General features: G+C 35.9%; 1 protein-coding gene across 1 annotated transcript in view; it reads left to right on the top strand.

The window, feature by feature from the left end:
• The window catches only part of LOC141279998 (adenylate cyclase type 2-like), a 39,176-nt gene extending 29,120 nt beyond the window's left edge, over nt 1-10,056 (top strand). Inside the window, exon 3 of the mRNA XM_073811673.1 lies at nt 9,663-10,056. Within this exon, the coding sequence (XP_073667774.1) occupies nt 9,663-9,674 (12 nt within the window). The 3' untranslated portion in view covers nt 9,675-10,056. The remainder of the gene's footprint in view (nt 1-9,662) is intronic.
• The last annotated feature ends 14,902 nt before the right edge of the window (nt 10,057-24,958 follow it).

The following is a 24,958-nucleotide window of genomic DNA, read 5'->3' as shown; positions in this document are numbered from 1 at the left end:
TCTACAATTTTTTATTTCTCTGAGCATCTTGTTGGATGCCTTGCTTGTTGGCTTAAGGGAATTGTAGTTAACAACATTCATTAGTAAGTATTGAAAAGCATTTCTTGTAATTCACTAAGGACCTGCAGCAATTTTAATACTGCTACAAACACGAGCACAATAGTCAGTGCTCACGTTTTCATTGGCGTTGGATCCTAAAGTAATTTCACATTCATTTCTTTCTCATTCATTAAATTAAAAAATCAATTATTGAATTGAAGAGCTTAGGTGAAAAAACGGTTAAATGCCACCTCCATTAAAAAGGAGACAATGAAATTAATAGAAACATATTATATTTTTATCAAATACTTTTGTAGGAAGCTGTCACTAGCCAATGAGAGTAATCCACCGTTAAGTCCCACCCACACGAGAGGCTTGTGCCAGATTACATAAAGAAAAACTCTGGCAGTGAAAGAATAAACAAAAAGATTTAAGAAAGAAATATTTGAATTTGTTCAATGTTTGCCTTTGAGTTTATTTTTTACATTTAGTTTTTCTTCATGCTTATTTGAGATCTTTCTTCATTTTTTGAAAGTTTGTGTCATTTATCTGGCACGAAAGTAATCCCATAGATGGATTGCAACTGGCATAATCTAATCTACAAAAATTCAACAAATGTTTAATATAAAGCTGTTGACTTCTAGACATTGATTGTTAGGAGTTAACCACATGCACATTGGGTAGTGTGCAATTTTAGTTAAAAGCTCAGGGATGTTTCAGTGCTTCTCAACGTGTAATAATTGACTCAAGTTTACAGTTCTTTATCTTTGTATAGATAGCATTGATCTGGGTGATATGAAACAAGTTTTATCCAGCTGCGAGGCTGAGATAATCCTACAACATTGGCGTAATTTGTTTTATGGACCTGCAGCTAGTAATTATGGTGAGATAACACAAGGGACAGTTGAAATGGACGTCCTGAAATGGACCAAAAGTGCGACCACTAAGTGGTCATATGTGCTGGCACAGTCCCCAGAATGCTCTGTTTTATGGTTGCATTACTGTTCAAAATAAAGGTTACTCTATCTGCGCCTTTCCTTTTCCATTCCCCATTTGCTCTGCCACATAATTGAGTTACCAGCGTCGGATTTCTGGGCCCTAAAGTGGCCCGCAGACCAAAACAAATTACATCTGAATTTTAAATCATAACTACTGCTCATTATCCAACCTAATGGAAGGTACTGGTCAAGAAAATTGCGTCCTAGATGGGAACAAGACATCAGCATTATAAATGTGCGCTGCTTACCACACATAAATCAAATTACTGATGTGTTACAGGTGGATGACAGTCACACGCCCTGATGCTGATAACCCCAATGTCACACACATTTAAATCCCATTAGAAAAATTGAAATTGCAACAAAAATAATCAAAGATACAAATTATTTTAGTATTTTTAGTTTAGAGAAAAAATAATTACTTTAAGTTTTTAGAATTGTATAAGTCAGGATCTGACCCAAATTGGTCAGGTTTGCCATTAAACTAATGTCTCAAAATCAAAATAAACTTTCAATTTTTATATTTGTATAATTGAACACATGAGGTAAAGTAATCAAGTTTTATAAATGTTGCTTTTATTTCATTATGTAAGGTTTCATGTAATTTTCAAAACGCAATTGTTAGTCATAGATGTTACAGTAGTGGTGTGTTAACCCATCACAGAATGAAATGTTCAGATCAACAAACTTACCATAAACAAGTGAGTGGGCCGACAGACCCTATTACTTCCGCATTTGTCCACGGCGCTGCTTTCATGTGGTTTCTACGTCAGTAAAGGCGTATTGTGGATATTAATGTCATTGACAGGCGACTGCACTGCCCCTTCTCACTGTTAAGTATGGCAAGTTTAGTTAAAAACATTAAAGATAATATTGTTAGTAATCAGCTGGAAAAAAATATATATCACTGGACTAGTGGTTTTTGGAAATTTTACTGCAAATATCCTACAAATTGTACCTTTAAATAAACACATGAATGGTACATTACAGTGCACCTCATAAATACAATCAAACCTTTCAAAAACAGATGGTTTACCACCTCTTAAAATTGTATATTTAGGCATTTGGCAGATGCTTTTTTAATGCGAATTACAATCTTTTCAATCCATACATTTTTTCATTCAGCATGTTATCCGCGGCCGTGCAGAACAGGTGCTCAGATCAGAATTCATGCGTTTCTTTACCGCTCCACCTCACTGAGCACAAGCTGATTGCTGTCATCTCTGTTTGAGTATTTGCAGTGCCTCACATAATATTGAAATTGAAAACATTTTGGGAGAAGTTAAAATAGCCACAGGTGTAGCGTATAGAGTAGTGATATAAAGTTAATAGATATTTGGAGAAAGCAATTGCTATATGCAGAGTTATAAGCTTGCTGTTTAATGTACATTCACCTAAAGGATTATTAGGAGCACCTGTTCAATTTCTCATTCATGCAATTATCTAATCAACCAATCACATGGCAGTTTCTTCAATGCATTTAGGGGTGTGGTCCTGGTCAAGACAATCTCCTGAACTCCAAACTGAATGTCAGAATGGGAAAGAAAGGTCATTTAAGCAATTTTGAGCGTGGCATGGTTGTTTGTGCCAGACGGGCCCGTCAGAGTATTTCACAATCTGCTCAGTTACTGGGATTTTCATGCACAGCCATTCTAGGATTTACAAAGAATGGTGTGAAAAGGGAAAAACATCCAGTATGCAGCAGTCCTGTGGATGAAAATGCCTTGTTGATGCTAGAGGTCAGAGGAGAATGGGCCGACTGATTCACGCTGATAGAAGAGCAACTTTTACTGAAATAACCACTCGTTACAACCGGTATGCAGCAAAGCATTTGTGAAGCCACAACACGCACAACCTTGAGGCGGATGGGCTACAACAGCAGAAGACTCCACCGGGTACCACTCATCTCCACTACAAATAAGAAAAAGAGGCTAGAAATTGCACAAGCTCACCAAACACAGTTGAAGACTGGAAAAATGTTCCCTGGTCTGATGAGTCTCGATTTCTGTTGAGACATTCAGATGGTAGAATCAGAATTAAGTGTAAACAGAATGAGAACATGGATCCATCATGCCTTGTTACCACTGTGCAGGCTTGTGGTGGTGGTGTAATGGTGTGGGGGATGTTTTCTTGGCACACTTTAGGCCCCTTAGTGCCCATTGTTTAAATGCCACAGCCTACCTGAGCATTGTTTCTCATGTCCATCCCTTTACAACCACCATGTATCCATCCTCTGATGGCTACTTCCAGTAGGACAATGCTCCATGTCACAAAGCTCGAATCATTTCAAATTGGTTTCTTGCACATAATAATGAGTTCACTGTACTAAAATGGCCCAGACAGTCACCAGATCTCAACCCAAAAGAGCATCTTTGGGTTGTGGTGGAACGGGAGCTTCGTGCCCTGGATGTGCAGCCAACATTTCTAAAGAATGCTTTCAGCACCTTGTTGAATCAATGCCACGTAGAATTAAGGCAGTTCTGAAGGCTAAAGTGGGTCAAACACAGTATTAGTATGGTGTTCCTAATAATCCTTGAAGGTATACTGTAAAGCTAATGTGTCAGTGTGCATTTTTAACTTATGTATTTTATATGTTATGTATTGACTTACGAATTTGGACTGTGTGACGGTTGTGTGGTCAAATGCATGTTATGATAATGCTGTAATTTTACTTGTTTACAGTAATCAGGTGTAAATGATTAACAGATATGTAGCATTCAAGTAGATTTCTTTTTGTCTGAACGAGCTGAAGCTTTTCTAAAGCACTGCAGTTTTTTGTTAACTGAATTCTTATTTTTTTCTGGGCATATGGACAGACTTTGATGTAGTTTTTAAGCTGTGGGCTCACTTTTGACGAAACGCTCTAAGAGGGTGTTCAATCACAACAGACTGGGTCAACTTGACCAGTTAGAGTATATTGCAAGTTTTGGAGGGGGGCTTTAAAGAGACAGAAGACAATTGTTTGAAACAGACTGAGAAAAGAGGTGCTGCAATAATGTCAAAATAACCGGAACATTCAGGCATAAAACATAAATCACATAATAGGAGTCCTTTAAGATGTAGAAAAGATCAATTATGTTCAATAATAAAGTTGTTCGATGCTCTTATATTCCTGCTTTAACTGCCTGAAGTTCTGTTACGCAAATGAATGACCAATAAATATGTCTAGGGCTATTTAAAGACACTGTAAAAAATGAATTTGCCCAAATGAATACATGATGAGAATGCTTTTAATAGAAAATCTTGAGGAGCAATTTTTCAGTTTAATTGCAGTGAGAGCCTACAGCTACTAAAACGGAATACATTACCTTTATATTAAACAATGTAGTGGTAAAAATCATCTATCACACAAGCACTTCATGTTCTTTATTGATTTTGCAACCAATGAAAAGCTATTTTTAACTTTAATGGCCTTATTTTAACGATTTTAGCACATGGTCTGAAGTGCATGACGCAGGTGCACTCAGGGCGTGTCCGAATCAACAGTCGGTGCGCCAGTTGCATGGTCCAAAAGATTTGTACCTATTCTCTGAATGAGTCATGGATGTGTTTTGGGGAGTAACGTGCTATAAACCAGTCAGAGTCTAATCTCTCATTCCCTTTAAAAGCAGTTGTGCTTGCAGATTTCACTTCTCCAAAGAGAAAACCTAGTTGGTAATTCTGATACATGCAATGACTATCCATTATGATTTTTTTTATATTTGACACGTTTGTGTGCTGCTGCACATCCCTGGGTTGTCTAGTTTGACCGCCCCTTAAGACTCAAAGTTGCTGGAGATAGTGGTTATATTATGTAACTATAGTAGTAGACATATAAAAGATATGTTAAATAGTATGATTGGCACAAGAACAGAATGCACTTCAGATATATGAGAACATTTAGAATCAGTAACTCAATTTCACCTAATGTTTCTCATTTCTGGTTTATGCCGAACAGAGCTTCTGTAAAATATACACGATTATTACGACAGACGTGTTAACATTGCCTTATGTATTATTATGTGGGAATGCACGGTAATAACTTCACATTTACATAATGACCCCTCTACAAATGCAAATGCACAGAGCTGGTAAAGACATCTAGATGGATTACACGTAAAGACTGTGAAACAAAACTTTTTCCTATATTTAAAGAAAAGTTTTGAACCAAAGAATCGTTGTACACGTTTAGACAAATTAAGCATTAAAAAAGCATTTAAAAACGTAAAAATCTATTTTAAAAAATCAATGAAACATAAAAAATTGCTCTGCTCAGTTGGTGTGTTAATATACAAAGGAAAATTAATGTTCCCATGAATGAATGATCTGAGACGTTGTCATTCAATACAAAGTTAACTTATGATGACATATGGATCTCATCACCATCATCATACACCACTAGTGATGTTTAAAAAACTTGATCTTCTCATTAATCACTTTCTGCCAATTAAATATCAGCAGATCTATCAAACACTGATGTTCTTATCTTTTCATCTGTTCACATCAACTGCACATCTGTTGATAATGCTGAGATAATCAATTCAATTAGGTAGGCCTTGAACGCCTTTGAGATGAATAACTACAGTACGGTAGGTCCATAATACGAATACCTTCAGGAAGTTATCAGTCTATAGATGGTTTCAGCAGCAACAACATAATCAAATGGCAGTTTATTTCTGATAAAAAGCTAAATAAATGTAAAAATAAAATTGCCTTTATGTTTATCAACTATTACACTGAGCTATTGTTACTGTGTAAAATTAATTAATACGACAATGTATTTGTTTTAGAGATCAGTTTAGCCACTAGTCAGTATGAAAAATAAATACAGACCAGAAGTTCACTTCGGCTCAGGGGCGTAACCACGACAACCGATGAAACTGTCTATGCAAGACCAGTGGCGGACGGTGACTTTTCTTCTGAAGGGCGCAAATTCAAAATTTGTGTTCATTGTGTCATGCTTACCAGGTGCATCACGCGTCATGTCAAAATAAGTGTCTGTTGCACACGTAGTAAAAAGGGTTTGTGATAAAAGAGACGCTCACGTTCACAAAATACTCGCAAGACACTTAACACTAAACTCTAATTACACATAAGCGAGTATCTGTCAAATGCGATCGTCTCTTTTTTCATAAACCCTTTTGAAGCTTCTGCAGAAGACACATATTTTGACATGACGAGTCATACATGATGGGCTAAATACATGTTGTGACAAGTTTTGCATTGTGTGCCCTCGAAAAAGAAGTGACTGGTAACGACCCATAGGTAAAGACCTAAGATCTGTTCTTTAAAAGAGTTATATTTTAGAGACTAATTTTCGAGACTAATTATGATGACAGTGAGTGTATGAGTGTTATGAACTGCTCAGGGACACGAAGGGTGAGGATTCAAATACAAACTTTGTTCAATGGGTAATCCACGTTTAAATCCAGAAAAGCATGCATGGGGTCATGCACATCAAGCAGTCCAAAAACCAAGACAATGAAACAATGGAAAAACCAAGGATGAAAAACACTAGAATGCATGTGTAACACTGCTACTCTAAGCTTTTTTCCATGCCTTGGTTTTTGGATTGTTCATACGTGTAAATGACCCCTCGCTTTGATTTATTATTGTGAATTACCCTTTCAATAAAAAATGCATATTTGTATTTAAAATGTATTTTTATATAATCTTGATATTGAATCTTAAAACACAAAATAGAAATTATCTCAGTCGCATACAGCAACAAATGGATTTATAGCAGTTGCAGGATATAAATAGTACTGTCATGACAACAGTTGAGTTGAAGAATATTATTTGGCTAAGTTGTAATGAGAATGTGATTGTGCTAAAAATACATTTACATTTATGCAGATACTCTTATCCAAAGCAACTTACAGTGCATTCATGCAATACTGTACATTTTATCAGCATGCGTGTTCCCTGGGGATCAAACCCACAAACTTAGGGTTGCTAACGCAATGAGAGAGAGAGAGAGAGAGAGAGAGAGAGAGAGAGAGAGAGAGAGAGAGAGAGAGAGAGAGAGAGAGAGAGAGAGAGAGAGAGAGAGAGAGAGAGAGAGAGAGAGAGAGAGAGAGAGAGAGAGAGAGAGAGAGAGAGAGAGAGAGAGAGAGAGAGAGAGAGAGAGAGAGAGAGAGAGAGATTATTAATGGAGTAATGCTGACTTGCAGTATGCATATATTCCAATCTTATCTCATGAGAATTTGTACGCATTGTATCATTTTATAAGTTGGCAAATTTGTAAAAACTCATACAAAGTAAATCTTACAAAACCATACGTTTATTTAAAGCAGATCGCATATAAAGCAAATTTTGTTAATACAAATTACCCACCTTGTAAAGTACATACGAATTGCCTTGGGATGCCATGTTGTATATTCACTCAATTATGACATATATCACAGTTCATGACCCGTCATCCTTGACCTTTGAGTTCAGCTTAAACACATATGTCTATTGACCCACATCTATCATTATTAGCTTTGAATATACTGTACATCCATTCATTTTAACATGACCCTGGTGAATTTGTTCAATATACAAATACTGAACCAAAGCACAATTCGAATGTAAAAGCTTTTAATGTCTTTTAATCATTTGTGCTGTCATGATTCACAACAGTCATTTTCAGTAAACCATAAAATTCCTGTCAAATCTGTGATTTCAAGCTACTTTATGTGCTCATGATTTGTTATTTTGTAACTCTGACAGCTGTGATATGTAAATGGATAAATTTTCACCCACATGATGATGTTACAAAAACATTTCTTATTATAAATGATTGTGGTGGCTTGCTTTTTCCAGCAATGAAAACACCCAGAGGACAAAAATCTTTCAGGCTTTACATAATACAAATATTTGTATTGTTTATTAAAATGCCACACAAATAATAAATAAATATGACATTAAAATTTGAAAAACCCTCAGGTTAAGCGATACGTATGCAAGTAGCCATAAATGTTCAATTTGGACATGATGTTCACAAAATGCTCACAAAAACCCGATCAAACTTAATCAGGTTACACCCACATAGTACGCTTAGTAAGGGTTAGATTATGTAGAAGATAAATCGTTGCATTTTATACTGCACCTGTGCTGTAGGTTTATTTTTAAATAAAATTTAAAATAAAATTATTTTAAATAATTTTATTTTATGCTCCATGCCATATTGCTATTGAAAATATAATATAAATTATAATATTATATAAAATATCTAAAATTGAATTACTGAAACACATGAATAAAAAGTCCATGTAAGAATAAAACATGTAAAATAAAAACTTCAACCAAAAATTATTAATTAATTAAATAGAAAACCCATAATACCACACCCAAAACATACTAAAAAACCCCAGCAATATAAAAGAACCTCACTCTCTTGTGCCTAACCTAACAGTGAACACATTGAAAATAATATGACCGGTGGCAAGTAAGCTGTGAAGGTCACAAAATAACTACTGATGATGGAGTGAAGCCCTCAGCTCTGTGGATGCACCTTATTTTTTCCTGTAGGATCCGGCTTTTTCGGTGCATGATGCATGGAAAGGCATGAAGAATTGATATTTTACAGAGCAAATAAATAAGCTTATATATCAGTATGGTGTATATTTCTAGATTTTATCAATATAAACAATTCAGTACATTTATTTGGACATAATAAATTCTGCTGTTTGAAGCTAAATGTCAGACCGAATGACGGTCTGAATTGAAACAGTATCTCTGATCATTGTTTTAGCATTATATTCACATGATGAATATTTTACAGAGGAAATAATGTCAGCTTTGATTGTCACTTGTGGATGACTGAAAGGTTTTGTGTACAGCAAATGAAGCAGGGTGTACTGCAGATGTTTGAATATAAGGTCCTTACATGTAGCAATAAAAACATAGCAAGTAGCAGTAAACATAACACTTTTTAATTATAAACAGTATTACATTTAATAATAATTTCTTATACATTAATATTTGTAAAGATATAATATGAATAATATTAGAACTTTATTATTATTTACAAAAATGTCACTTCATCTAAAATCACTTTAGTTCATTTTATTATATAAATATTAAGATATTAGGCATTTTAGCACACAATTCAACATTCAAGACAAAAATTGAAATAATCTAGACTACATTAAGGACAAAAGTTTTTTTTTAAAGCCATTTCATTTCCTGCATTTTATTTTTTGCGCAATTTTTCCCATGTTGAGTTGACCTATACTCTCCAGATAGAGAACTGGCATGATGACACAGCCTGATGATGTGAAAAACACTGCAACAAATACGAAAATACAATTGTATATTGCATAAGTCAGGTGTGTATTCTGTCCCATTGAAAAGATAACTGCCGGTGGCAGATAAACAATGAAAGCCATAACCAAACTGGTAATGATGGTCCGCATTGCTCTCTTCTTCTGTGGATGTACAGTATTTTTCCCAGAGGGGTCTTTTTTTCCCAGGGCCCGAAAGACAGATATATCACAAAAACCAATGACAGGCAGGGCAATAAGCAGAGGCGAAGACCCTAAAATGGTTGAATTAAGCTCATGATTCGATGCTATAAGGCATCCAAAACAGCACATACACAAGTAGATGGTCAGCGCGATCTTCTTCCTGATCACGGTCATTCTGTTTTTGTTCATATAGATGATGGGATGAACTACAGCAAAATAATAATCCCCACAGACACAAGCCATGAAGAGGGGTCTGCCGGATACGATTAGCGAATATGTGAAGTTGCAAATCCAGTTGAGTTTGACACTTTTCCATATCATGAAATTAATGATGCCTAATGGAAGAACAACCAGGTAAACAACATCAATGACGGTCAGATTAAACACAAAAAAGTCATTAGAGATGGTTTGTCTTTTACAAAGTTCCCGTAATATCATCACACTGGGTGGGAGGCCTAAGAGGAAAAAAAACACAGAGTAAAAAGGCCATATCAGACGACCCATAGGTTGGCTGGTGCAAAAAAAGTCCTGGGTGCCATTCTGGACGAAACTTGAAAAATTCTGGGATGAAGATATGAATCTCCCGAGCTGAATAAAAAGGAAAACATCCTGTAATGTGTAATACCGTTATTTTAATAATCATCATTGGGTCCAACTATTTTTGAAATTGGACAGATTTGAGTGGATTAACTCACAGTACAGTTTTATTCATAAACGTGCAGATTTTGGCTTTTCAAATGGCTGAATTAAAATTTAAGTGTGAATATACCTCAATAATTATAGTATTAAAAGAAATGAAATTGTCTTACCTCAACAGTGCCCATAACTAAGAGAAAGTTTTCGAGAGGAATAAGCTTTGTTTTGGAGTGACTGACTCACAGGTGTGTACTGTAAAGAGTCAAATCCTTTAGTTCTGTCCATTTAAAATATCAAACAAATCACATGTCCAGTTTACAATATAGGGTTTTTAATGAATGATAGTGTTGCATTCATGATATGTAAATGCATTTGTTGTGTTAAATGTTTAAAATATGTAAATGGATTATAATAAATCTATTACCCTACATCCATTCCGACTCTATCTCGGTAAATCACCCCATGCACTGCTTATAGGGCAGTGCGGCCCCCCTTGTATACGGTGCATTCCTTCAAGGCCTCCCAAAGAAAATCTATCACATAAAAAATTCCAAAACGTAACATTTGAATTAAACAAAACATAAAAAATTGTTCAATGTAGTGCTGTTCGTTAATATCCTTATTTTTCTGACATTTAATTTCACAACATTTATGATAAATCAATTAATTTTATAAAATGTTATTAAACTGGGGGCCCCCTGGCACCATCTCAGGGCCCACCGTTTGAGAACCACTGATCTAATGGATCATTACAAAAAACTTTGAAACAGAAAGGTCCTCCGGATGTTAAAGATTGCATTATATAGATTATTGCATTATGTTTATTATATATAAACATTATATAGGATGGTTTTATGTAAACAGTAAATCACAAAAAACAACTTACCCTAAACGAAGCATGGCATTGTTTCATTTAATTCATTCGAGCTGCCTTCACTCCTCAAATTTATGATTAAATTAGTTTCCATTGATTACCATTACTCAATGACATACTGTTCTTAGTATTATTAACTGCTTAGAAAAATCATCTGATCATAAACACACAGCTATCTAAAAATAACTACAATAAATTACTTTTTTCGAAATTGTATTTTTTATGAAATAAAATGCACTTTATAAATGACACTGTATGCACACATGGCACTAGCACTGTGACACCAAAGGGATATGTGGTTAAACGTTGTTCATGGTATTATCCTAAAATAAATCTTCAGTATATTTTTAATTACACATGTTTGGAGTATGGAGGGTTCATAGGTGTGTCATGTTATAAACTATAAGCATGAATGTTAAAGAAATGTTTCTAAAAAAATATGCACTTTATATATTTAAGCATCGTCACAATTTTTCTAAAATGTGTAAAAATGTAGTCTTGTCATTTTATTAAACAGCTTCTTGGGGTTTTACCCTAAGATGATTAAGGGAGATCTATTCTTGGCAGTTTTCTCTTTTTTAAGTTTGTTTTGTAATGGAAAAAATATATATAATTGTTTAAAAATTATATTTTAATAGTTTTGGTCTGCAAAATGAATTTATACATTAAAGCATGCCTTCACACTCTCAAAAATAAAGATGCAACAAATGTTTTTTCACAGCTATAAGAACCATTTTTTGTTCCTCAAAGAACCTTTCAGTCAAAGGGTCTTCAAAGAACCATTTCTCTGATACCTTTTTATAATTTGAAGAAACTTTTTAAAAAAAGCTTTTGTGAAACAGAAAGGTTCTTCAGGTTTTAAAATGGTTCTTTTATGGCATTGTAAAGCACATTTATTTTTATTGTGTATATCAAAAGTTTTTTTAATGTTAAAAGAAACTTATCAACTGTTGTACAAAATGATTAATTTCCATGTACAAATAAAGAAGTAAAAGAGTGCATTTTTTCAGACAATTTCTGCACATTGAGCTGGCCTATACTCTCCAGATATAGCACTGGCATAATGACACAGCCTGAAATTGATAAACACACTGCAAGAAAGTTAAAAACACAGTAGTACAGTTGAGTGTTACTCAATTGCATATTGTTTCCAATTATGAATATAACTGCTGGTGGAAGGTAAACAGCGAAAGTCATAACAAAACTGCTAATGATTGTCCGCATCGCTCTCTTCTTCTGTGGATGTACAGTGTTTCTCCCTGAGGGGTCTTTTTTACGCAGTGCACAAAAAACAGATATATCACAAAACCCAATGACAGGCAGGGCAAAAAGCAAAGGTGTAGATGAAATAACTGTCGTAAACATCCAAGGATTTGTTGCTACAAGATATCCAAGGCAGATTATAAATGACCAGATTATCGTGGCAATTGTCTTTCTAATCGTGTCCATTCTCTTGCTGGTCCTGTAGATGATGGGATGAACTACAGCAAAATAATAATCTCCACATACACAAGCCATGAAGAGAGGTCTGCCATATAGAGATATTGCATATATAAAGTTACAGACCTGATTAAATGCCATATTGTTCCAAACCGCGTAGTTAGCAACATTAAAAGGAAGAAAAGTTAGGAATATGAGATCATTAACGGTCAAATTCAACACAAAAAAGTCATTTGTGTTTTTTTGTAATCTTTGACAGAGTTCCCGTAGTACCATCAGTGTCGCTGAGAAACCAAACAGGAAACAAAATGCAGAATAAATGAACCATAACTTAATGCGTATCGGCTGTTCGATGCAGATCAAAAAATAGTTTGGATTCTGGCTGTGATTCAAGAAATCTGAAGAATTCTCGAATAAAGTCGTCGTCTCTGCTGGCATTTTTAATTCATGAATCTCCTAAACTGAATGAGGAAAAAGCCAGAAAAATTGAATGTGTTATATTATTAATATTTTAAAAATAGTCAAGTTTAACTGCTTTTGATCTCTTTTCACTTTTAATCTAAAGTACAGGATAAGACTAACGCTGATTGTAGACATAAGAAATCATTGTAATATAATATTTGTCTTACCTCATTGGAAATAATCAGACTTTTGAATTGTGAGCAGACTCCCACAGGTGTATAGCCCTAGATGTTTTGCATATTGACCTATACATCACTAGAAAAATAAATCACCCAGTATTTTTTTTATATACAGTATTGTTCAAAAGTCAAGGCCACCACCAGGTTTGTTTTTTTTAGCAAAAGTTTAATGACCAACCATATATTTTTTTTTGCCCTTTTATTAACACACAATCAAAAAATACAGGACATATACACAAACAATATTTAAATAAACCCACAATTTTCAGAACAAAATGGCTTCTTTAGGTAACGTATTTTAATGTTTACAATGGTATTGTTCATGCAAAATCACAGAGTAGGACTTGGGGATGTTAAGCTCCAAAAGATCAAACAATACTGTAAATATTGCTTATTAGACTGTAAGTGATAAACATGAAACATATTGTAAGGTTTACGTTTAGTTTTTTCAATTTGTGGTGTAGCACTTCTGGACAAAAATGTATGGTATGTGGAAAATAATATGTTTTTTTAACCATTTACATTTTTTAACCAAATATACTGTCTTTATCTGTAAATAATATATAATTTTTATTATTTTTTAGCTACAGAATTTATTTTCTCGTTGTCTTGGGTTGTTTGATTAACATTAATGACACAGACTTAAGTAGGTTAACTGAGGTTACTGTCTCTTTAAGATAAGCTTGGACCTGGTTTTTGATTCTAATCTTTAGATCTTTAAAGGAATAGTCTACTCATTTTCAATATTAAACTATGTTATTACCTTAACTAAGAAGAGTTAATACATCCCTCTATCATCTGTGTGCGTGCACGTAAGCCCTGTCGCCTGAAAAGTCCGCTCCCCCTCTCACTCTCATAATGGGAGAGGGAGAGTGTTACTGCGCCGAGTCGAAGTACTCCCAAAAGTGCTGTTCCGCCATACAATATAGTTCCTCTATTAAATCCGCTTAGAAAAGCGTTACGTTTTATTTTGTACCACCAAACTTGCTCGTATAACTACTCTTCTTAAATAGGAAAAACGTTGATGTGTTTGGTCACTTCTAACTTTATCTTTGTTTGGTACCATTGAATGAATGGGGCTAAGCTAAATGCTATCGAAGTGTCGCAGCGCACTCCAGCGCTTACGTGCACGCACACAGATGACAGAGGGATGTATCAACAATTCTTAGTTAAGGTAATAACATAGTTTAATATTGAAAATAAGTAGGCTATTCCTTTAATCTTTTAGTTTCATCGGATGCATGTGAAGTGACACGATTACGCGTCTGGTCGGAACTTTACTTCCGCTTTCTGTTTGTTTAATGGTCTGACTAGTTGCTAAACTAAACTCTTGAACAAACACCTCGTCAAAAAAAAAAAAAAAACATATCTACATAATCTACATGTTGTTTATTTTGCTTGTTATATAAATAAACTACTTTAAAAGTTGTTATTTATTCTTAGCCGAGTTTACTGGAAGTTACATGTGTTCCACGAAAGCCACTTGTTTATGTTGTTACTTCTGAAACCGTCTATGCATAAACTTAAGACATAAACACATGTTTTTATTAGAAGAAGAATACTATGGAGATGATTTTGTTTGTATGTGCGCTGTCAAGAACAGAAAGATTTTATGTTCGCTTGCTTTTTGAAACGCGTCTTTCCATATGCGCACTTTTGAGATCAACCTCACTGCAATTCATAATATCATTAATTATGATAATGGACAAAAAACGAGGAAGAACTGACATACGTAACACGGAGGAGTTGTAAAGATTGGACCTAGCCTACTGAAGCAGTCTAAAAACACGTCGCAGGGCTCGACATCAACGCTTGTCCGCTTATCAGGGACAAGTAACGTTACATTAAAACGCCAATAACGATCACCAAAACACGATAATGATTCTGCATCCTTTAGTCTCAATGGCAACCGAAGTTTTTAATAACATGATACAGTTAAGCAGCATCACATCACGGTTGAAAATGTACAGATTTCATATGACAGTTCACTAAACAAGTAATTAATATTTAGTCACTTACATTTTAGACGCAATGTTGACTGTTTTTGTTGTTTCAGCAGTGAAAATAGTTGAAAGATAACAGCAGAACCATAACGTGTCAGTCTCACTGCAACACTCAACCGTGTCTTAATGGTGGCGCTATGCTTAGCAAACAACTAAACATTTCCGCGCTCACTATCGACAAACCAATCAAATACATTAAAAATATATATTTTTTTAAATCAGACCAAACACATTTTTATTTTTATTTTTATTTAGGAGTTTTTATTTCCCCTTGCATCATTTAAAAAATGGCTGTGACCCTGCGCGCAATTTAATACAGTAAGCTGCGCACGCACATGGGTCATGTGACACAGAGGTGGAGTATTTTTTTTTTTCGTGGATTTAAAATATATTTTTTACTGTGCTTTTATTCAAGTGTGTTGTAATTATTATAGTTTTTATAATAAATTGAATAAATTATTTTAGTAACATTTTTTTGAAATCTTTCTGGCGACCCAGTTTTTAATTTCCGCGACCCACCAGAGGGTCACGACCCAGGGTTTGAAAACCACTGCAGTAGTGCAACACTCTTTAAAGTTTACACATCAAGAGTTCTGATCGGATAGGGATCATCACATCTGACTAAAGCCGGACCAGACACATTCAACCGAATTTGCGTCTGTACGTACAGAAAACTGCTCACTTTGGCGCATTTTTTGTGGTTAAATCGTTTAAAACCACTTGGATGTCAACATTTGCAAGCCTTTGAAACACGTGCAAATAATAAACTTTCCCTATTTAAATAGGGAGCCGAACTGTGGGTCGTGATCCGTACAGATCATGGATCAACTGCGATCTGCGCAGTACTACATCACACGTCATTACGCCAATTCTGTGTCATTGCATATGCACATATGCTCCACACTCCAGTACAGTAGGTGGCGGAAATTCACATTTAAATGGGTTTGTGAACCGCTATTAAAAAAAAAGAAGAAGAAGATTGCACATGTGGAAAGCGATCAATCTGATCAAGTGTTTACATATCCTTTTGAGCGGATTACAAAAGGTATAAACCACACCTCAAACATATAGATTTTTAATCAGTTTGGCTTTTTTAATTCATATTGAGGTGTTTACATGGATCATTTTCATTCTAATTGAACATTTAAATCGATTACAATTGTCCATGTAAACGTAGCTACTGATTAAACAATCCTGTAACCCTGTTACTGAAAAACAACTGAAGCCTGACTTTCTGGTTTGCTGATCTTATCAAGCTGGTGCTCAGCTGGTTTAGCTGGGTAGTGTACTGATAGGATGTTTTGGATGTGTAATGTGGGCATGCACAGTAAGTGGAAGTAGACTTTCCACTTTTTCCAAGTGATAACAGTAATCCGCTCCAGCTCAGCGAGATTAATAGTTTGAGAGCAAAGTTTTATGGGAAAACAAACGGCTGACCGGCACTTATAAGTTCATGTGGGCTTATTGTTTATACATTTCAACTTTGATGAGTTTGGCAGATGGCCAAATTGGATTAGACGATGCGAGAGATTCCGTAAAGTAGCGGGGATCAGTGAAAGAAGCCAAGAATATTATGTCATTTCACTTATCTACACAATGGGAAATAAAGCTGATGATTTAATTTGGACACTGGCTTTCTCTTAAGAAAATGGGAATAAATATGACAAAGTTAAAGAAGCATTCCAGAAACACTTAGTTTGGAAACACAACGAATCTATGAGAGTGCTAAATTTAACAAGAGGTGCCAAGAACCAGGCGAGTCTGCTGAAATGTTTATCACTGGAGTTTATAAATCAGCAGAAAGTTGCCAGTATGTTGTCTATCAAGGGGAAATGATTAGAGACTAGGACTGGGGTGTATGGGCAAGAATTCATATCCCAGTATTTTTTTAGGAATGGCGGTATCCGATATATATATATGGTATTTTTTTACAAATAAAAGATAAAAAAGATAAAAATCTTACTTGAAAGTCAAAGCCTTTATTTAACCTTAATTGAAACAGTTTGTATAATCTTTGTGGCTAAAGTTTCTATACCATGTGGTACCATATAAAAAAATGTCATCTTTGTTAGAGCCTTTATTTTACCCAGAATGACTGTACATGTTGTTGGGATGGAAGCACACAGATGCTGCGGTTAGAGCTGCACGGTTCTGTATAAAATGAGAATCACGATTCTTTTGCCTAAAATTAAGATCACGATTCTCAAGAACTTTGTTAATTTTAAAGATGTACAACCCCTGAACATTAGTTTAACATTCGTTTTTATAGGTGCAAAGAATTATGCTTCTGAAAGTTTCAGATAAGTGTACATCATTTTTAATTTCAGTTAATGTTAATTGTAGCGTTATTATGTATTCATTTTATTTAAAGAAAAAATGTAAATATAAATTTTAAGTAGACATGGATTAACATTACTTTATGGTAATGAGCTATGACGCGGTTCGGCGCCAACCAATCGCAAGGCGGAAACTTCCGCTTGAGAGATTTCCAGAGACTGCATTCGAGCGTTTTTTGATGCTCTAGCTGGCAGCGTGAACGTCCATCGGGTGAATAAATCCACATGCATGCTTAATCTTCACGCCCACTACACTTGGGCCAAATACAAGAAAACGTAATTTAAGTACTCAAGCGCAAAGACAGTAAGTGTGGTTATTTGGACGCAGCCAATGTTTCCCCCTGTGCTAAAAACCATTTCGGAAGGTATAAGATCCGGAATAAGATCCTCTTTTTGGTACTAAAATAACATCAAGGTTCTTGTCGGACGTACCTCCGCATTGCTCTGCCTCACTCATTCTCTTTAGTTTTTGTTTCTTTCTGTCTAACTTCTCGGCGAAAGCCTCCGCTGTACCAGTGTAGCGAACACGATCACGAGCACATCTGGCTTGCGCAATAATAAATGAGACGTCAAGACGTCATCGCGGCCGCTGTGATTGCGTGTTGTCGAGAGAACTGACAAGACTGCGTGTTTCCTCCTTATATAAAATAATATCCTGAATCGTCAAAATGCTGAATTAAGATCGCTTGGGGGGTTGAATCGAGATCGCGATCTTTTAACGATTAATCGTGCAGCTCTAGCTGCGGTAACTTAATTCCAATGATCTATCTGTAAAAGCAGATTGAGGAGACATTATTACAATCCTCCGAGGGCATTCAGCCGCTGTTTTTGTCTACGTTCATAAGGTGCATCCAAGCGTCACGAAAAGTTTTTGCGTGTTTCTCCATGCGCGTACTACTTGCTAGGGCGACAGGGTCGCTCCTATCAAACCGTATCAATATGAACGGTATTGGCTAATTCCGCATCACATCGGGAAACCATATTGGTATATCCCACAAACCTGATATACCACCCAGCCCTATTAGAGACTGGCCGGTAGTTGTAATAAGAAATCATGGACTGTCAGAGAGACTACAGCTTGACCCCGAACTCACACTCAGTAAAGCCATATGTCTTGAAGACAAAATCAAGACATAAAAAAGCAGCAGACAATCTTAAGACAAGCACATGGTGACTCAAATGGAGCAAACATGGACATGCTAAAATACAAAGTAAAACCAAAATTTGCACCAAAAGGATTACAAAGACAAACAAATAGTACAAAATACAATAAGGCAAAAAAGGATGTGGCAGATGTGGAAACCCACTGATCAACTGTCCAGCGAGGGAGGTAGAGTGTAGGAAGTGCAAGAAAAAGGACACACAAACAAAGAAAAGACTGGACGAAATATGTCATGGTGAGGAGATCTTGAGATTAGTAAAAGCTGAAAAATTTTTGATCTCTGAAAAACTCCATTGCAGTGAACAGTAAGCAAGTGTTTTACAAACTGGACACAGGAGCAGCACATACTCAAAGAGCAGCCATGGTGTCCTTAGCCCACTGAATAAAAAGCTGTGTGGACCAAGCAACATGAAAATACAGGTGTAAGAGCAGTTCAGAAACATTTGACACAGCTTCTTGAGGGCCTGGAAGGCACGCTGTGCCACACAGATGGCATCCTAGTGTCCGGGGCTACACGCATATAACATGATACAAGGCATCTCAAGGTACTGAACCGCCTGAAACAGAAAGGTTGGACACTGAACGAACAATGTCAAATTGCAGTGCCTCAAGTTAGGTTCTTAGGACACATCATCAGTGCAGAAGGCATACGAGCTGTCCCAGATTAAATAAAAGCTACCAAAGAAATGCCAGAGCAGAAAATTTGAAAACGCCAGAGAGGAAAATTTAAAACGTCTGGGTGTGGGGGAGCCCACAACAACAAGCTTTTAAAAAAGTGAAGCAAGAATTAAATTCTTCAGCAGCATAAGCACAATACTGTTCAGATTGACAGACCAAAGTTTCAGCTTATGCTTCTTTCTTTGGCTTAGGTGGAGTGCTATTTCAGTTGCAGCCCACAGGTAAATGAAGACCTGTTGCTTTCATTTCATGGAACATGATGCCTATGGAAAAAAGATATGCACAAATTGAGAAGGCGGCCACTAGTCAGTCTACTAGGGTTGAGACCGCTGGATGACCTACCTCCACGCATATTAAGATTTCGTCTACAACTTCTCTGGTTCTCCTACACCAGTGTTAGAAAATGGCAGTCCTGCAGTGCCAATGTCCTGAACATTTTAGCTCCAACCCTAATAAAACTTTGCCTACCTGTAGTTTTCAGGTGACTCTTTTGACCTTGATTAGTTGATCAGGTGTGCTTTATTAGAGCTGGAGCTAAAATCTGTAGGACATCGGCACTCCAGGACTGACGTTGGCTACCCCTGTCCTACACGATCATGCACGTTGCTGGAAAAAATTTGATTACAGCAGTCACGCTCTAAAAATCTACTCTTAGAGAAACCCCATCTGAAGAAGACCTAAATAGAGAGGAAGAGGTAAAAGTGTGTCTTGATTATGTCATTCAACATTTGCCAGCAACACCTACCAAACTTGCTCAAATAAAGAGGGCTCATGAAGAGTATGAAGTGTGCAGACAGTTAAGTTAATTTGTGTGCACTGGCTAGGAGGGAAAAAGAGTGTTCCCCCTCACCTACTGTAGCACTGTTTTGGCAACACAGACATGGCCTGTTCAGTGCAGAAGGCATCCGGATGAAAGGAAAAACTGGTGATAGTTGGTGGTATGCAAAAAGAAGTCTTAGACATGTTGCACCAGGGACATCAAGGCATCACTAAGTGCTTGGCACAAGCACAAATGTCAGTATAGTCGCCATGTTGAATATTGAATATTGGTGTAAAAGACTTGTAGACGGTATGTAGGATTGTATTGACTCCAGGAAGAGTAGTTGTTTGTGTGCAGCTATTGGAGCTCAAAATAAATAAATGTATAACAAAGCAAATCAAAGACAATGTGAGTCAATTTGAAACGTGTCATAAACAGCTGTCATAAACAGTTCTGTCACGCCATTAGTGTCAGAACTTTGTCTGCTCAACTCCTTATGGGGAGGAACATCAGAACTAGAGGTCTTCACAGGTCCAATTGGATCCGAAAACCTCTCATTTGTTTGCCAAGAGCGCTTGCAACATTGTGTGGCTGGTGGTAGGTTCATTTTCGTTGAGACAGACATGTCAGTCAATTTTATAAGTACATTTTATTGGTTATCTTGGTGTCGTCATCAGATAACGAAGTAAAACTAACGGAGCAGCTCACCAAATTGGTTGCGAGGCCACCAGAGTTTCTTTCTGATTTCTTAGAAGTCGCTGCCGTCTACATTCGAGTTCAGTTGGGTTAAAAAAAATTGGCACTGGTTCCGGTCTGACTCGGGTCTTATTTTCTTGGGTTTGTCTCAGGTCGGTCTTTCTTTAAAAACTTTTTCTTTAAAAAAATTTATGCACGTCAAGTTCGGGTATAAAGTGATTCGGTTCTTTTCGGGTCGGGTACATTTCTTTGGACCCGAGAAGACCTCTAATCTGACAGTGAGTCCACACTGGACAAAGCGTTTAAGGTAAAACAGGTGAAGTGGTACAACAAATGCCACAGAGCACAAGCTGCTCTACAGACAGGGCAATGAGTCTGGATTAAAAATTGTGCAAATTCAGGTAGAGTCACAAGTCCTGCTGAAAGTCCATGTTCCTACAATGTAGAAGGGAAGAGCGGTAGTCTGAGAAGACATAGTTCCCATCTGAAAGCAGTCAATTTACAGTAAAGAGAGATTAAGGACTGTGTTAAAAGCAGAGTGGGTTGGGTGATCAGACCACCATTAAGACCTTTGGGTGTGGTTTCCCGCACAGGAATTAGCTTAAGGCAGGACTAGGTCTAGTTTAATTTTGAAATACAACTAGTTTTAACAAACATGCCTTACTAACATTACTTGTGTGTATTTTTAGGAAAAACAAAGGGCACTGATGTACGTTAAGATATGTCAGTGCAAGTTGTTATCAGTTTGGACAGCTTTCACATTTATTTTAGTCTACGACTAGTCTAATCAAACTTAAATAATATTTGTGTTTATTTTTAACCATTATTTTCTCACAGTGTATGGCCAACCCCTCTGCGAGCTGACCAGCCTGTCCAAGCTGGATAAACTTGTAGAGCAATAGCCCAGCTTGTCCAGGCTAAGAGACCATACCTTATATTAGCTAGGACTTCAGTATCTAAAACCAAAATATTGCTGGTCTTGAAAATAATAATAGCACTGCAGATTAACTTTCAGGTAAAAGCCATTAAGATAGGTCTGCTAGACAAGGCAAAATGTGAAGTTAACAATCCGTTCAAACAGAAAATTGCACTCTAAAAACGTTGTCTCTAAAAATTGGGTTGTTTTTAGCCTAATGGCTAGGTAAATAAAGGACAGAACACATGCTGGGCTAACTTGACCTGTCAAGTTGGGTTGTTAATTTTAACTAGGCAAATTTGTTGTTTTTTAACCAAAAGGATGGTTGCATTTTTACTTAAACATTGGGTTAACTTTACTTCATAAATGGGTTAATATTTTGTTTTTATTAATTCATCACATCGCATGCAAACATGCTATCCCCTTTACTTTTTTATTAAAGGGGGGGTTTAATGGTATTTCAAGCATTCTGACTTATTAACACAGTTATAGAGTTGTTTCCTCATGCTAAACGTAGGCAAAGTGTCAAAACAGCAGTTGGGCGTGTTTCAGAGTATTTCTGTGCCGAATGCACTTCGCCAGGGTTCGTACAAGTTTCGGCTAATTTTTTTCGATTACGGTTCTAACTGACGTTTCAGGGGTTTTCGATACGTATCACTTCTTTATATGGGCTTCCGCCGGAAAACTTCCCCCGGAAAACCCCGCCCAGCCGTCAGTCAGCGGGAGACGCTAGAGCTTGCTAACAGCTTATCACGCCACTCAGCCTTGTTTAATTAAAAGTCAACAATGGCACAACAAGAAGTGTGTTTTTGGATGTAAGGAGAAGACATCCAGCCTTATGGAAACAATGGATATAGTTTATTATCCGGATTAGCAGCGGAGTTTTGCGTGTGTGTTTGATGCGGTGGATTTTCATGACGAGTTACACGTGGTAAGTAAGACTTCTGTCTTATGTTGGAAATAGGCGCGTGTATATTATATAAATGACACGAACATGTAGTGAATCATAAGTTAAAACAGTGTTGTATAGTGTTGTATGACTCGTACTCACTCCTCCCGTGTTATAACTCCTCCTTCTGCATTTTTTCGTACGTTATCGGAAAGATTCGGTAAAGCTAATCTTTCTTTTATAAATCTGATTAAACTAAAGACTCTTCAGAGATATAAAGGATGTCATACTACTCTATAGGTACTCCAGATTAATATCAGAAATGCAGAAACAGCGTGTGTTATGTGAGCTTTAATAACATTACATGTGCTATAATTCACAATAAAATGTGCTGCAATACAGTTTATCTCAATCAAAAATATCTAAGAACTTAATCACAATAAAAATACATTTATTTTACCAGAAATAAGATAACTTATAAAGTATATCCTCTTGAAAAGTGCTGACTGGAGTCTGTCCTGTTGATGGTTCAAAATGCCTGCGACAGGTAACTTAACAATAAGGTTGATTTGACTCGGCACAAAGTAAAAAGTTGAGGTGCAGCATAGGCAACTTTAAGTTTTTACCTGGATACAAGAAGATGTTCAGAAATGTATTGAGAGAGCTGCTTAGCAGTTTATGCAACGGTTACATTTTTTTTTAATTATCTGAAAAATCAGATTAAAGTATGTGTGTTTACATGACATTAACCACGTCATGCCTCACTCGTCTTCATTTATTACAACATGTCATTTGCTTAGGTTTTTATAGGCTATGGAGTAAAAACCTCACGTTAGTCATATTGTTGATGAAAATGTTGGATTTTGATTAAATGAAAAGATTTAAACATCCAAAAAAGAGTAACCAACTGTAGCAATGCATGTAAACATTTCACGTCATGTAAACTGGACTGTTGTCACACATATTTGTTTATTCTAGTAAACAGTTATGTTTTTTTATGGATAAATATATTGATATTAACCTTAAATGACTTTCTTACTTAGTATTTTTGTCTTGTTTTCAGTAGAAATATCTAAAAATTCTTAAATCAGGATGTATTTTCTTGATGAGCAAAATGACCTAAGAAAATAATACTAGCTTTGAGACAAAAAATATACAATTTAAGTGAATTTGTGCTTAAAACAAGCAAAAATATCTGCCAATGGGGTGAGAAATTTTTACTTGAATTAAGTGTTTAAGAAAAAAGAAATCTTATTTCACAATTTTTTTCTCACCCCATTGGCAGATAATTTTGCTTGTTTTAAGGACAATTTCACTTAAATTGTATATTATTTGTCTTAAACCTAGACTCATTTACTTAGGTCGTTTTGCTCATCAAGAAAAAACACTTTAATTTAAGAATTTTTAGATATTTCTATTGAAAACAAGACAAAAATACTAAGTAAGAAAGTCATTTTTTGCAGGGTATCCACATAAATCTGTCCATGTAAAAACCGTTGCTTCTTCACACCTGAAGAAAATTCAAACAGCACCACACACTGAGTTAATCTGACCCAGAATTTGGGTTAATGCGTTACGGTAGGGGTGCATTAATTCAAGTGTCAGTGAAAACAACCCAATATTAACCCAATGATTAGGTCCTACAAAACTACTCAAAAACTACCCAAGACAGAAAAATTACCCAATTATATGACCCAAAAGGCACAACCCAGTGTTTGGGTAGAAAAACAACCCAGCATTTTGGTGTACAGGTACATGCAGTTTATTATGGCATACTGGAGATGATCACTCAATTTAAATTATAAGGACAAAACTGAAAAGCTTGTAAAAGTATGGAAATGTGTTTTAGCAAACAATGTCTAAAAGTCATTCAATATCAACAAGAGATTCATGCCTTATGTTGACACTGAACCTTTGCATCTAATTTGAGTAGCAGTAAAGCTTGACTCATGGTCACTTCTATATTTATTATATTGGCTACAATCTTTGTAAAGCACAAAAACAACACATTATTTCACCTCGCTGTTTTGAATATTGAGTTGTTACTACAATCCTCTGACAGGTTTCTAGGTAAACAAAGCATAAAGCACGGCATGGCTGACTTACACAGAATTTATCACATTTAAATGTACTGTATTCAAAAGCATTAAAAAACAAACCAAATGCACACCCATGTGATAATCTCTCTTAAACAAAAGTTAGTAAAAGTTATGTAAATTAAACCTAAATTGTTTAACTAGGAAACTGTACACATAGGGACTATTTCAGAAAATTCATTGAACTGTTCAATGTCTGTTTAATTGTCTGAAATAATGATAAAGCATTAGTTTTGTAAATATATATATATATAACAATCAGATATTGTTCATAATAGATCTGATAACTCGCGGAATAATTATTTTGACACAGAATTTCCATTTATTAGGTTGGTTTAACCCATGGTTGGGTAAATACTGGA

This window comes from Paramisgurnus dabryanus, chromosome 13 (assembly GCF_030506205.2).
Source record: "Paramisgurnus dabryanus chromosome 13, PD_genome_1.1, whole genome shotgun sequence".
Taxonomy (NCBI): domain Eukaryota; kingdom Metazoa; phylum Chordata; class Actinopteri; order Cypriniformes; family Cobitidae; genus Paramisgurnus; species Paramisgurnus dabryanus.
Note: the sequence above shows the minus strand (reverse complement) of the source record. Positions and strands in the feature narration are given on the sequence as shown.